We start from the raw sequence: 16,181 nt of genomic DNA, 5'->3' as shown, positions 1-16,181 counted from the left end.
TAGGACAGCCCAGGGGTCTGTCAGTTGTTTCTGACTTGTCATTTTGCGAGCACTTGTCTGTCACAGGCCATCCTTCTCAACACTTAATCCTTAAGTAGGGATGTAGACATTCCTGTTTCGTTAGACTAAGCCGGGTGGAATAAATCTAAAATTCACAATCCCCCCTGATAATGATTGGGGGACGAGTCTCCCCAATTGATCACTAAACATAATCATCCTGCACCTCTAAATTCTTCTAACTGCAGGTGCATACAAAATTTCACCTTCTAAGAGGAAACTACAATACTTAGATAGAAGAGGGGAATAGAAGAGAGACAGCAAAACCAATGTTTTCTGGGCACATTGACAAAAACCAATTAGGGGACAGTCCCCTTTTGGCATAAGAGTATACATTCAAATAAATGTTCAATCAAACACACCCAAAGTTCATTGTGGATCTTCTTGATGTAGTGTATGTAGGTTTTCTGGCATCCTTCTGCAGTTCATTTTCTGGATTTAGTAGTTAGTAAGCTTCTTTCCTTGAAGATCTTTCTTGAACAAAATTTTAAATCTTGGATTTTTATTAAAATACAATCCCCCCCTGAAGTGGTTGTTAAGAAACACCCATTTCAGCTCAGGATGCTATGTTGAGTTATGGGGGTGTCTGAGTCAGTTATCAAAAGGAGAGGAAAAAAACCCCCAAAATCGTAAAGCAAAACATGGAAGAAAGTTAAACTTTTGGGAGAAAGAAAAAATTTCAAAATAAGAATCAAAATATCAAAATCTATGTATATAAAATGTTGAGTAAACAAGAATAAATTCATAATAGACCCTTATATTAGGGTCTAATAAATTTCTAACAGGCCCTTGTATTAGGGTCCAGTTTAAAGTAATTTCTATCCCACAAATTTGTAGGACAGAATGCAGTAATATTTCACTTACCCATTTGTAGCCAAAACTACAGGAAGTTGCCATACTGTAAGAAAGAAAAAGTACTAGATTTTTATTTTGATAGGGAAGTGTCATTCCCTGATCTGATTTTTTTTGTCATTCTCAGGGATATGGGGAGTCAGGATGATAGCCAAACTTTGGTACTTGTCTGTGAGTATTTCACAAAGAGTGTAGATACAAGGAAGTCCTATGTCTTAATATATGTCAAGCATCACAATCTCGAGTCTCACACTAGGTTCAAGGCCTTTTGTATTGGCTTAGAAGTGCATCAATCCTACCTGGATTGGTTTCTTTCTTTTTGACCTGTGTGCTCTTTTTGGCACTATTCAGGTTAAGTCTGTGCTTCTTGTTTTCATCCCATTTCCTAGAATCAGACACAAACATTAATCACTGTCCCATAACATTTTATCAATAAATGACAGGTTCCCACAGTGTAAAGCTTTTTTTGGGTATGCATTAATATTATAGCATATATATATATATATATATGTATATATACATATTTTAAACTTCTATTACTGCTGAATAAAAATTGAATATTGATTGTATGTACCTTAAGTACAAGAAATGAAAAAAAGGAAAAAAAAATTCTAATCAAAATAAGAGGAAAGCAATAATAAAAATAAGGGGAAAATCAGGAATTCATTGTGTTCCTGAAAAACAGTATCCACTTTTTTTTTTTGCCGTGTATTTTTTTATTGGAAAATGTTTGTTTGCAATTAAATGAGTTCCCGTCCCCACGTCTTGGGCTGACATGCAAAAATACTGGGCTAGGACACAGCGAGTCGATGGCTGAAATTCTGGTGCCCCCAGAGCCGCAGGCCAGGGCCCTCCCCCGCCTGCCTCTCTCAGCACCAGGGGCTGAAATCACAGGCGATGGCCCAGGACCAGAGGTGCTCCTGCCAGGGCCCTTCCAAGGGATTCTGAAAACCAGCCACCCGCCAGGGGAGGCCTGGAGGAGCCGAGCTCCAGCCCGGGCAGTGCTGGGCGTTGCACCCAGCATACAGAGGCCTGCCCAGGGCCATGCAGAGACAGGCCGGGGATTAGACGCTGAGAGGGATTATTATCTCCAAAACATGTGATAGGATACAATCAATCAGTCTCAACTTAAGATGCTCTCTTTACATGTGAGCAATGAATCCAAGAGTCCTTCTCTCCAATCTTTATAGATGTTGGAGTAGTTAATATTTGGAATGGCCCTTCCCAGGAAGGCTGAGCTATAAGAGAGGTGTTTTTCATCTCCATTTTGGGGGAGGGAATTTCCTCATTTAGAAGTTCAGAAGCAGGCTTGTCGGGGTCAGACATGTTTTTGGTGGGGTCAGAATTTGCCAGTTGATCCTGTAAGAAGCATTTCACTCACTGCTTCTAGTGAGCTGGCTCTGAATCTGGCTCCGTATGTGGGGTGTGGGAGGGTGGATTAGCTCGCATTTTGGTGAAAGCTTTTTTCACTCCCTTATGGTTTGGAAATGCCAAAATCCCACATACCTTCACTGCTGCACCCTACTGTAAAGTCCCTTCATTCATATGAATTTTTTTTTTTGCCTTTAGAGGTAGTCTTTATTGGTAGGTGGTAAGGAGAGGAAGATTCCTGAATCTAGACTGCTGCCATGTTTACCTGGAAGTCCCCTGTATATAATAAGTTGATTAAGAGCTTACTATATGCCAGGTACTGTGCAAAGTATTAAGAATACACATAGAAGCCAGAAAGATAATCCCTAACCATCAGAGCTTATACAATAATGTGAGAAGGTGACACATGAAAAGGTCTTAGTGTTGTTTGTGGTAAAAGTACCTGATATAAAAATTAAATTATGTCTCTAATAACAAAAGTATTTTATGAAGTTTATTAAGGATTATTAGAAATCAAGGATACAAAATAAAATCCACATGCCCATGACTGATTATCCCATTCAAAATCCTCATGCTTAGTTTACCACTACACTTGCTACATCATTGCAATGACAGAGAGACTGTGGGAGGCATTACTGCCAGTTATATACCAATTGTGATCTCACCAAGGTGGAGACTCAGGTGAGATTATAGGAAATTCTGGAAAATACCAAGGACTTCTGGAGATTGAAGTCTAGGGTTCAAAATCTCCATTTTTACATACCCCTCTGTGATCCTATTGGGAAACCATTTGCCAAAAAGGATCATGGAAACATAATCAACTTAAAGATTTCAATAATTTGTGTATAAAAGGAAAAGAGAACAAAACCAATGATTACTAGGTGCATTGACAAAAAGCCAGTTAGGGGGCAGTCCCCTTTGGCATAAGAGTATACATACAAAACAAATGCATTAAAACCCCACACAGTTCAAATCACATCTCAAAGTTCACTCTGGATCTTCTGATGCAGTGTGTTGTCTGTGGAGGCATCTTCATGGTGTCTTCTCCAAACAGTTCACTTTCTGGATTCCGAGAGATAGCATGTTTCTTAACCTAAAATTACTCTCAAAAGGAATTTAAACTTTGCAAATTTAAAATAATATTTCATATATAACCCCCTGAAGAGGGTGATTGAAAAACACAGGGATCACTTAGGGATGCATGGCTGAGTTATGAGGTATATGAATCAATTGGCAAGAGAAATAAAAAACATCCAAAACAAAAATCCAAATAAAAGATAATTTCTGGAGGAAATATAGACTATCAAAGTCTTATGTGAAAAAATTCCAAGTAAAGGAAAAATAAATCTAAAGCAGGCCTTGAATCAGGGCCCAATTAAAATGATATAAACATTAAGCATTTATCCAGTCAGTAGCCGGGACTACTGAAAGTTTGTCACACTGTGAAAGACAGAAAAGGCACTAGATTTTTAGGAGCCAGGCAGGAGCCAAATTTGAGATACTTGGTAGAATGTTGAACAAGAAAGACCTGCCTTTAACACATGTTAAATAGCCGCAACCTCGAACCTCAAACATGTTCAAATCCTCTTGTCATGGCTTAAAATTTTCATCAACCCCTTTGGGATTGGTTGGTCTCTTTGACCTTGTGCTTGATTGGCACTATGCAGTTTACCTTTGTGCTTCTTTGGCACTGTGCAATGGTTCTTTTTGTATACTCTTGTCCTGGAATCAGACAGAATCATTAAGCAAAGTCCCATAATTTTTTTTAAACAATGGCATCATTTTTATAGTCTCAAACTTTTGGGGCATGCATTGACATTATAGCAAATATACTTTCAACTTATGTTACTGCAAAATCAAAAAAGTTAAAGAAAATCTTAATACTGATGACATGTGCTTCAAATATAAAAAGAAGAGAAAAAACTGAAATAGTATATTGCACATGCAAGAAGAATATAATTATAAAAGAGTTTTAAAATTCAAAAATATAGCTTATAATCATTGACACACTGTGTCAGCTAAGAAAATATAGAATACAAAGTTTCTCACCAAAAATGAGATCCATTTTCTTTTCATATCTGGCCATGATCCACTGTGAGTGCAAGCAAATGAATTTCACAAAGTAACAGTTTTTTATAAAGAACAGTAGTACAACAGGTAATGCACATTCAAAACGTATCAAAATCCCCAAAATTCACAATAGCCCAGTTAATTATAATAGCAAACAAACCTACTATCATATTTCACATAAGTTGCTGAATGACATTTAAAGAAATGGATACTTGTCACAAGTTTTTCAGGTGTAGCAATGTTTCAACCTTGGCAAATATATTTTTAAACAAAGTAAAACTTATTTGGGTCTAGAACATCATCAAGAAATCTAGATATCATTCTGGTGAAAATAAAGTGAGCTGAAGAGTTATAAATGAGAGATGCTCCCTTTTTGGGAGCCATCTAGGGGTCCCATACCCTGGGATTAACTTCCCACATCCTTTGGTATGAGACTGCGATGTCCCATCCATTCACATTTTTATAAATGTGGGAGGTGGGGATTATAATTGTATTTCACTTCAACTCCTAAAATGACCTCCTGTTAGAGACAGGTAAAATGATCAGAGTTGAGGAAAAAAATCTAAAAATCATATCTCAAAAACCCCTTAAAATCAATTTGAGATATTTAGTTCATTAAAATTTCCAAAGGTTATTTTACAATTGTAACCAGTTTTAATGATGCCTATCCATCCTTTATGTGACAATTTACAAGTCAAAATAGAAAAGGCTTTTTTTTATGGGCTTATTCAATAATGTTTGTTCAGTATAGTTAAAGGGGAAAAGCAACAGAATATAACAGTAGTTAAAACCCAGTACATTAAAATGATTCAGTCTAACAAAATAGTATTGAATACATTAATATATGAACTTAAAACCCACAAAATTAAATCTTAAACAAAACAATCAGCAAAATGCAATAAAATCCAGAGATTTTTATAAAACATTGGAGTCTGAAAAGCCTTAAAAATATAACCTCCAGTCTCTTTAAAATTCGTTTTTGTTTTTGTTTTGTTTTGCTTTATCCATTGAGATTCCTTTTGTCAGTACTGTGGAATTCCCCATAGTGGAGAACATGAGATTCCTAAAAAGGAATCTCAAACTGGGCAGGCTCAAATGGCAAAGAGTTGCAGGGAGATGAATTTTTCCCCTGAATCTCAGGTAAAATAAGTGAAGGATCTGTGCACTCAAAAGATATCCTTTGAAATAGGCAATGCACTGCTCTCCCATAGAATATGCCATGCTTGTAACTTCTTGTTTGGAAAAGTCTCTTCCTTCTCCTTGTTCCCCTCCCTGAGGTCCCCTGCCACATGGAGGCTAATCATTGCCTAAGGAAAGAACACTTCAGTTTTAGCAATTGGTTTGTGATTCCGAAGACACAGGGGCAGCTACCAGCAGCTTTGGTCCTGGGGCTGGTCTGGGGTTATCTGGCTCGGACACTGGAGATCAGCTGGGGCCAGGGCCGGGGATGGGGTTGGAACTGGGGTGGGACAGGGATCTGGGTCAAGCAGGTCAAGTGGATGGCTGGAGGCAGGAGCAAGCTGAATCAAGAGAGCTTTGCGAGGGGGGCTGAAAAGCCTTGGCAGGAGTAACGTGGCTTAAAAAAAATTAGGCTATCTTAAAAAAAAATTGTGAAGTTCTTGGCCCTTCATGGTTGCCAAAAACTGTAAAAATTAAATTATGTCTCTAATAATAAAATTATTATATTTTTTGAGGTTTATTAAGGATTATTAGAAATCAAGGATACAAAATAAAATCCACATGCCCATGACTGATTATCCCATTCAAAATCCTCATGCTTAGCTTACCACTACACTTGCTACATCATTGCAATGACAGAGAGACCGTGGGAGGCATTACTGCCAGTTATATACCAATTGTGATCTCGCCAACATGAAGACTCAGGTGAGATTATAGGGAATTCTGGGAAATACCAAAGACTTCTGGAGATTGAAGTCTAGGGTTCAAAATCTCCATTTTTACACTGCTTAGGAGCAAGGCTACTGGTAAGGAAATGGAAAAGTCTACAAAATGAAGAGGAGAAGTAGGAGTAAAATGAACATGATTTTTTATGTCTCACAAAATTATAGTCAGTGTACTCAACAAGCATAGGACCATAGGATATAAAAGATAATATGGTGAAAACTTATTGAAGAAAAAGAAAGACTCAGACGTATTGACATAAAAAACTAGCTATGTAATGAATATTAAACATGTGATGGAAGAATTTATCCTTAGGTTGAGAAAGTTATAGGAAAAGAGATGAAATCTACAGAGTGGAACTGGGAACTGATGTGCCACATGAAGTTTTCTTATTCTGGTTACATAATTTTCTCATCAAGGAGTTCAGTTGAAAATGTGAAACACTTAAGTCATAATTCATATCAATATAATTATATATATCTAAGTCAAATGCCTTTTAACAAGATTTATATTTTTAGAAATATTTTACTTTTTCAGTAAAAAAATATGCATTACATTGCTATTTTTTAATACATCTATGGGTCTTTTTAATTTTCTTCAATAGTTTTCACCTAACGTGATCATTTTTTCTTTCATCAGTATTTATTTGCAGGCCAAAAGGATGTATGTGCTTCTTGTCAAAATAACACAACATTTAATGGAACTAAAGTCCTGTGCAAATGCACTGGGTAAGCTAGAAAACTTTTTTTTTCCTTTCAGGCCCACTATCTGGATTTTTAAAGATCCCAATCTTGTGGGCCACTCACTAATTAGATAAACATCATATAATTATATTGTAGTGTTAAGTTACATTTAGTCATATTTATAAACACATCTTTGTTATCTTTACCTCTCTTCCACCTTATCTTCTAGGAATGAAATAATTCACATTTTTAGTTCTTCCATGAGGTCTTTATTAATTCATTTCCCACTCTATCCTATTATGTAGTATACTTCCAAATTACTTTGTATTTATCTATTTTGATTTTATATTTATTTTTTTCTTTGACAGAGAGTAAGTTGCTGTAGAAGCTAGGGTTTTTGCTTTTTTTTGTATTACTTTTCTCTCAGGGGTCTTGGACACTGCTTGGCACATAGTAGTTGCTTAATAAGAACTTGTTGATTGATGAAAAAAAATTAATACATATTGCTTTGATGTCCCAGTTTTTTGCATGACCATTATGTTTTTTCTAAAAGGAGCCAAAGAATTCTGGGTAAGCAAGAAAGACAGCATGAAAGAACATACTTGTTTTACTATTTAAATAGACATGGCAAAAAACCACCCCCCCCCCAAAAAAAAAACTGTTGCCTGAATAAGGCCAAGTTTATGCAAAAATGACTAAAAATTCGAGCAATAACATAATGGCTGGAAAATTTCAGTGTAATCTTGTGTAGTAAGTGCCACTTTTTTTTCTTTTAAACTCTTACCTTCAGTGTAAAAGGGGCAGAAGATCTAGGGCTAGGCAGTTGGATTTAAAAATGACTTGCCAGCATCTCACAACTAGGAAGTGTCTGGAGCCAGATTGGAAACCAAAATCCTGTCTCTAGCCCTGACAGTCTTATCTACTGACCCATCTAGCTGCCCCAATAAGTATAACTTTTTAAAAAGGCAAGTTCATGCGCAAAAATGACTTTTAGAAAAATTTTGTGACTTTTTGTTTTTATATCAATTACATTTTTCATTGTTTTCTTCCCCATCTGTCTCCTAGAGAATAATTTATAACAAAGTCTTTAAAAGAAGAGAGGAAGAGGTTCAGCAAAACAAAAACAAATTGAAAGAATTTGTCATATGTAGCATTCTATGGACATTTTCTCCTCCTCCCTTCCCTTCCCTTCCCTTCCCTTCCCTTCCCTTCCCTTCCCTTCCCCTCCCATATAGGCAGAAGTGCAGAGAAATAACTTTTTCATATCTCTTTTTGGGATGAGCTTATTCATTGGGATTTCATAGCATTGTTTTAATTATTTTTTTTTGTTCTTTTTCTTTACAATTGCCATTATGCACATTTTTTCCTAATTTTGCTTTACTTTGCATCAGTTTATGTGTCTTCTCTCACTTTGCTCTATTCTTTGTTTCTTTTTTCATACATCACAATAGCATTTCTTTGCATACACAGTTCATTTAGTTATCTCCCATTTGGTGGACATCTTTGTTCTCAATTCTTTCATCTTACAGAAGTGGAGCTATAAATATTTTGGTCTATATGGCTCCTTTTTTTTCAATTAAAATCTATTTTCTTTCTAACCCCCTACCCCCAAACAATGGGGGTGGGCTGGGACTCACTTTGTAACAAATATGTATAATTAAGCAAAGCAAACCCTTTCATTGGCCACGTCCAAAAAAATCTCTATCTTATCCACTGACTTTTCCCCATTCCCGTAATGTTCTATCTCACTTTTTTTTCCATCTCACTTTCAAATGTTAGCTTTCCTGCTTTTCCTTAAGATCCTTTACTTAAGAATCTTAGAGCCTACCTTCTGTAGGAGGAGACCTTGCCCAGTCTCCTCTCCTTTATCCCCACTCCCCTGTCTTCCCTTCAAGATTACTTTCCATATATGATATACATGTACACAACCATACACATACACATGCACATATATTTGCTTATATGTAGTTATATAGAAGTTTAGCCCCTACTAGAGTTTGAGCTTCTTGAAGGTAGTGGTTGTGCTTTTGTCTTTCTTAGTATTATTAGAATTTAGCACTGTGGGGGAAGCTGGGTGGTGTAATAGTGGGATTGAAAGAGGGGGACCTCAAAATGCTAGGAATAGGAAACCAGCTACTGGAGGGGGCTGATTAAAGTGTAGCCACTTCCTCCTTCCCCACTAAGCTTAATGGAGTCTGGATCTGACTAAGAGTGCGTCAACCCCTCCCAACTTTCTTCTAAATGAACCATGACAATCTTCCCACCTATTACAAACTTCAGAAACAGTTTTTTGTATACTAAATGGCTAATTTATTCTTGGGAAGGAAAGATAAAAAGTGGGAAAAGGTAGGACAGAGGGACTGGGGAGACCCTACCCCTATATTTGTTGGGAGATCAAACTGTCTTTCAAGGGTGAAATGATGATTCAGGATGATCTTCAATAACAAAGCAGAAACACTTCTTCAGCACAAACTAGGTAGAAAAAGGTATATGGAAAACCAACTCTGCTCCCTAGCGTTGGTCAGAGTCTCTGGTCAGAGAGTGAGTCAGTGAGAGAAGTGAGAGAGTGACCAGACCTAGTTCTGGCCAATAGTTTTTCCTCTGGAATTCCATGGAATTCTCTTCCCCTACTAGCTCTTGACTGTACCATCTGCTTCTCTTGAGTCCATTTTCATTACCTTTCAAGTTTTACTCTGCGTTTTGCCATTCTTGCTTGATTATAGTGGCTAAAAGAGTGGATTGAGTGCAGACTGAGAGATGGGAGGTCCTAGGTTCAAATTTGGCCTCTAGCTCTGTGCTCCTGGGCAAGTCACTTAACCCCCATTGCCTAGCCTTTATTACTCTTCTGCCTTAGAACCAATACACAGTATTGATTTGAAGATAAAAGGTAAGGGTTTTTAAAAAAAGGCACTGTGCCAAGCATATTGTAAATATTTAATAAAAATACTTGTTGACTGATAGTCTAATTGACAGAAAATTTCCTGACATCAAGTTTTAGTCTATCTCTTTGCTATTTCTACCTTATTGTAGTAATTTCATCAGTCTTCCCTTAGTCTCTTCCCTCTTCAAGTCCCTCCTATGTCAACTTTTATATTTAATTTCCAAAAATACATGCTTTCATAATTTACCTTCTCTTAAAAAAATCTTCAGTGCTGTTCTATTGGCTAAACTAGACCCTTTGGTTTTAAAACGTTGTACAGTCTTTTACCCCATTTACTTATTTTCTTAACTTTTATTATTTTTCCCACAGAAATTCTCCATCTAGGACAATTACCTTGTTTCCCCTCATACATATAACATATAACATATAACTTTCTGCTTCTGTCTTTCCTCATGGTGTTTGACTGATTGATCAAAATGGTGAAGAAGTATGAGACACAGATGTGTGTGTGTGTGTGTGTGTGTGTGTGTGTGTGTGTGTGTGTGTAAGGAGAATAACACCAGCATAGTAATTCAGAGGATCAAAGACTAGACATGTATATGAGTCAGACTTACTATAGCCTTGTATTCAAGTTCATGATAATATTCAGTTTTCCAAACTTTTCACCTTATATGAATCAGTGTAGTACGTATTAAATATTTTCCATGTATGGGCCAAAGCACTGTGCTAAGCACTAAAAATACACTTGGAAAAAAATAAGACTTTGCATTTAAGTCTTTGCTGTCAAGGAACTCTCACTCCTAATTGAGGGATTCACCATAAAGAAAAGATTATTTGCAGGATTGTGGTATTGGGAGTAAAGTAAGCATTTTGGGATGATTAGGGTCAGATTATCTTTACGGCACAACTAGACTCTTGGAAAGGATTCCTGCAGGTAATCTTGAGGAGCCTGAATTCTTTTGGGATTTTTCTGCCAACTCCTTGATGTATGTTTGCCTTGAGAGGAAGCTAGTGGTTCAGCTCTCTGGAAAACTGGAAAACCAAGTGACAGTTAAAGGAGGAAATAGCTCAGAGTGCCAGGAATAAGGTTGTGGTGATCAGCAGAAAGAAGAGAGAGTATGTTTCCTGTGTGTGGCTGCTGAAAGAAGCAGGCCATCTTTGAGGCCTGTCTTAAGCCCAGAAGTCTGATCTGGGCCTGAAGAGTGGCAATTGGCAGAGAGAGAGATTCAAATCTGGAATAAAATTTATAGAGTCAGTAAAAACTTAATTATAACTAAGAGGATTATTAATTAGCATAGTGTATTTAGCATAGACCCTGGGAATTAGCATAGATTAAGGAGTGGTAAGCAGGCTCAAGGAAACTTGAGCAAGAAGAAAGTTCTTGTGAACTAGAGAGGGTGGGTAAAAGTTTAGATCCCCTTTTTAGATTAGGGAATTAATCCTAATCCTCAAACCTTTGTTTTCCTTTCCTGTCCTACCTTAAACCTTTTTCAATACTTACTAAGTAGGTTTTGGTTAAGAACTGTCTCCAAATAGTTTCACTAGGCCATTTTTGACTGCCCAATGACTACACAGAGCCTCAGTCCAAACCCAGCAGTCAACCAACTGCTTTTAACAACAATAATAACAAACACAGTAAAAGGATACTGTATCCTAATTTATAACTAACAATTCTGGGGAGCCAAACGGAAACAGGAGTCTAGAAAATTGATACAAAAGATAAAATCAAGACTTTTGAAAAACAGAGGCTTCTTGAGTTTAAAAAGGCAGTATTTTTTCCTCTCCACTGTCAGCCAGCAGAGCCAGACAGCAAGCCACAGCCAAGAACCCGTTTAATGTATTCCCAATAGTTGGAAAAATTGTTCCTAAGGGTTCAATTTCAGGGATGGTGGCAGAGCTCAGGGCTCCTTAGGTTGTATCTGTACATCAGGTGACAGTATCTAATATAGTCTGAATGATATATTGGTAGGGCAGAGATGATAAGTCTTCCATATCATTGGAAATGAGATCATGATGGTCTTCCATCTCATTGGATGGAGTAGTTTATTGTCTCCATTGCCATTTAGTCTGTGTTAGTAGTCAAGTAATCTGCATGGAATATGTGTGACCATAGATGGAAGTCTAGGTGTCATTATTTTTGCAATGCTTTTCTGCCCAGTTACTTCTGTTCTTCAAATGATATCAATCTGCACTTCTTTAGGATAGTGTTCAGGACTAGATTAAAAGGTATCTATTCTTTTGTGCTTCTGACTTGAGGTAGGTTCCAAGGTCCTCAGATTTTCTTGTTGTCCTATACATTTTCAAATTGGCCACACTGCTCTTCCCAGTGTCATTGCTTAGTATTCTATGGTTTTTGTAAACAAGGAGAAGATATGAAAAAAAATGCTATAGAAAAAAAAGGACCTGTAAATTTACCATCTTCTTGTGTTTTTTCTTTCATCATTTCTCTCAAAGTCTATAAATGGTTTTCAAATTTAATGGACAGTCCCTCACAAAAACAGCGGATGAAGCAGATTTCTAAATGAAATTTATTTTTCTTTTAAAAATATATGTAATCTTTGTAAGGGGTGGAAAAAGTGAAGGATTAATATAAAAGGTTGTACTGACTAATTTAGGAGTAGGGACTCCAGGAATTTAGTCAAATCCCAAAGAGATTTATTTTAACAATTTATTTGTAAAATATAGAAAGAGTGAAAATAAGAAAATCAGAGAGAGGAAAGGGTTAGAGATCTAGCCTATGCATTAAGTATTTTGCTCTGGCCCCTATGTCAACCTAGGCAGGGCTAATTAGCCCTTAGCCAGGGGCGACTCAGCTTTGAGCTGAGGACCTGGGGATGCAGGAAACCTCTCTCAATACAGTAGGTCTCTCCTGAGGCTAGTCTCTTCAAAAAAACCAGGAAAAGGAGTCAGTCTTTTTCACTCACCCTATGTGGTAGTTTTAAGGAAAGTAGAAGCAGTCTGAGATCCTCAGTCAGAGCTCCTTCAAAGTCAAGGCGAAGATCAAAGACCAAAGAGAGCTCGCAGGAAGTTCTTGGCATTTTTAAAGATCATTCCTTTCCTGTGATTTTCTTCCATTTTACGTGTATCATTTTACGTGAATCAATTCTGATTCATCACCCACTGTCTCACATGTGGGTCACAGGTCTCCCCCACTCAATTGTGAGTTGATTTTTGTGATTAAATCTAAAAATGGTCAGGGGAGAGTTAACTTAATCTTTACATCTTTTAAAATCAGCAACAATTTATTTCTAAATAAAACTCTGTTACAAACGTGTAGTCAAGCAAAAAAATTCCCATATTCACCATGTCTACTTTGTCACTTTGTTTTAAGAGATCTGGGTAGTTTTCTTGTAAGATTTTTCAAAATATAATGCGTGGTCTCTTTTTCAGTCTTGGCATTCAAGTGGTCCAAAGACTTGAAATTTTTCAGTGTGTCTTTTTAGTGTATCATTTTTTCTCCCTGCCTGTCATTAAATCACTTCTTGGTGTGAAAATTAAAATTAATATACAATAACTTCAAATGTTATATTTGATAAGATTTTTTAATAATCACTAGAAATAACAATAAAAACCACGTGCCCATGGATAATCTACCTGCTTAAACAGCCCTCTCCACCAATGTCCCTACCCAGCAAGGACAGACCTAAACATGGAACACCACCCAATTTATCTTCTGCCTACGTCAGCACATAATGACAGAAAGTAAGTGGGCTCCTGGGTAATGTAGTTCAAAGGTACAAGATTTCTAATTACACAATCTCCCCCACTCCCCCCAAGACTAATCTCTCCAATGGATCTTGTAAACATATCCAACTTTTAAATTACAAAAATTTGGAGATAAAAGGGAAAGAGAACAAAACCAATGATTGCTAGGTGCATTGACAAAAAGCCAGTTAGGGGGCAGTCCCCTTCAGCATAAGAGTATACATACAATACAAATGAGTTCAACCCCCTACAGTTCAAATCACCATATCCCAAAGTTCACTCTGGATCTTCTGTTGCAGCATGTGGTTTCTGAATGTATCTTCCCTTTGCCTTCTCCAAACAGTTCACTTACTGGATTTGGGGAGGTAGCATATTTCTTATCCTAAAATTACTTTCAAACGAATTTAAGGTTTGCATTATAGCATAATAATACATTTTCCCCTGTGGAGGATGGTGACATACACAGGGATCACTCAGGGATACATGGCAGAGTTATGAGGTATATCAATCAATTGTCAAAAGAAAAGAAAAAAACAAAAAAATCCAAATAAAAGAGAAAAAAATTACTTATGAATGAAATATAAAATATCAAAGTTTAATGTGTAAAAATTCTAAGAAAAATAAGCCTATAACAGGTCCTTGAATCTGTAAAAATGGAGATTTGAACCCCAGACTAAAATCCCTAGAAGTCCTTGCTAATTCCCAGATAGCCCTCTAATCTCCCTGAATCTCACCTGAGTTCGAGAACATAATGGCTATTTAAACTGACTGTACCGCCTACTCACTCTCCGTGCTTCCGCTTCCAAGGACACGCATCTATCTCCCAAGATGTAGTGAGTGAAATTGAATGGGCCTTTTGGCCCTCCTAGTCATGTGCTTTCTATATTTGTATATTCTTTTCTTAATCTTTCATAAACCTCTAAAAATATAATACTTTTATTACTAGAAATTAAATTTTAACTGCTACAAATCAGGGTCCAATTAAAGTAACTAATCTGTAATATCAATTATGTACTTATCCAAGCATCAGCCAGGACTTCAGGAAATTTGCCACACTATGAAGGACAGAAGAGGGACTAGATTTCAGCAGCATATTGGGAAATAGCATTCCGTGGTCTGATTTTACCTTTTCTCTTAGGGCTACTGGAGCCAGGATGGCAGCCAAAGTGAGATGCTTGGTAGAATGTGGCTCAGAGAAGACCTACCTCTGACATGTCAAAACAGCCACCACCTCAAACTTCAAACATGTTCAACTCCTCTTGTCATGGCTTAAAATTTTCATCAACCCCTTTGGGATTGGTTGGTCTCTTTGACCTTGTGCTTGATTGGCACTATGCAGGTTAGCTTTGTGCTTCCTTGGCACTGTGCAAGGGCTCTCTTTGTATTCCCTTTTCCTGGAATTAAACAATCATTAAGCAGAGTCCCATAATTTTTAAACAATGAACGGCAGGTTTTTATAGTCGAAAGCTTTTGGGTATGCATTGACATTAAAGTTAATAGATATTTTAAACTTATCCTAGTGCAAAATAAAAAAAAACTTCTTAATACTCATAACATGTGTTTTGAGTTCAAAAAAGGAGATGAAATAAATAACTCAAATACTATATTACACAAACAATGAAAAACAAAAAAATTTTAAAATAAAATATATAGCTTACAATTAGTGACACACAGTGTCAGCCAAGGAAAGGTAGAATACAAAGGTTTCTCACCCCAAAATGAGATTCCACCTCCTTTTTTAACCTGGACATTATTCCACAGTGAGTGCAAATTTTTTTACAAAGTAACAGCTTTATAAAATTGTAGTATAACAGGTAGTGCATATTCACGAAGTATCACAATCCCCCAAATCATAAAAGCACATTTAAATGACAATAGCAAACAAACTTACTATCATATTGGATTCACATGAGTCTGCTGTGTGACATTTGAAAAAAAAAACAAACAAACCCTTAGAAGCTAATATATAATTGTCACAAGATTTTCAGGTGTAGAAAATCTTTCAACCTTGGCTGAGATATTTTTAACAAAGTCTTTTACTGCCATCATTCCAAAATGTGGCAGAGAAGTTCAGAAAAAAACACAAATCTCTGTACTGTAGATGAAAACCTTTTGGATCTAAAATGTCACCAAGAATTTAGATCATTTTGTTGGAAGGGTAGAGTAAACTGAAGAGTTACAAATGGGAGATGCTCCTTCTTGGGAGCCATCCAAGGGTACCATGCCCTAGGAACAACTTCCCAGTTCCTCTGTTATGAGCCTGTTACATGTCTCATCCATTACATTTTTATAAATGCAGAGGTGGGGATTATAATTGCACTTCACTTCAGCTACTAAATGGGCCCTTTATCTCTTGTTACAAATAACTTAGGCAAGCAAAATGATTAGAGCTATTAAAAAACAAACAAACCATGAAGATGTCTAAAAATCATGTCTAAAGACCCCTTAAAATCAATTTGAGATATTTAGCTTATTAAGTTCTCCAAAGGTTGTTAACCAGGTTGATGGAATGCATCTATCATCTATGTGATAATTAACAGAGGCAAAGTGTATGAAAGAGTTTGTGCAAGATGACTCTGAGTCTTATACAATTTTTTTTTTCAGTACCGTTATGGGGGAAAGGTGCAAATAAAAATAATGTAACAGAATATATCTAATAG

At 36.7% G+C, this 16,181-nt stretch overlaps 1 protein-coding gene across 2 annotated transcripts in view; it reads left to right on the top strand.

Annotated features, from left to right (window-relative positions):
* Window positions 1–16,181, top strand: part of TUBGCP3 (tubulin gamma complex associated protein 3) — a 160,238-nt gene that overhangs the window by 13,454 nt on the left and 130,603 nt on the right. Inside the window, exon 1 of one of the 2 annotated variants that reach the window (XM_007501273.3) lies at window positions 14,505–14,860. The exons of the other annotated variant lie outside the window; for it this stretch is intronic. Within the exon in view, the coding sequence (XP_007501335.1) occupies window positions 14,734–14,860 (127 nt within the window). The 5' untranslated portion in view covers window positions 14,505–14,733. Of the gene's footprint in view, window positions 1–14,504; window positions 14,861–16,181 lie in introns of those variants that run through there. 2 annotated transcript variants of the gene reach the window in all.

The sequence above is a fragment of the Monodelphis domestica genome, chromosome 8 (genome assembly GCF_027887165.1).
Source record: "Monodelphis domestica isolate mMonDom1 chromosome 8, mMonDom1.pri, whole genome shotgun sequence".
Lineage (NCBI taxonomy): Eukaryota > Metazoa > Chordata > Mammalia > Didelphimorphia > Didelphidae > Monodelphis > Monodelphis domestica.
The sequence above is the reverse complement of the archived record's forward strand: the minus strand, read 5'-3'. Positions and strand labels throughout refer to the sequence as shown.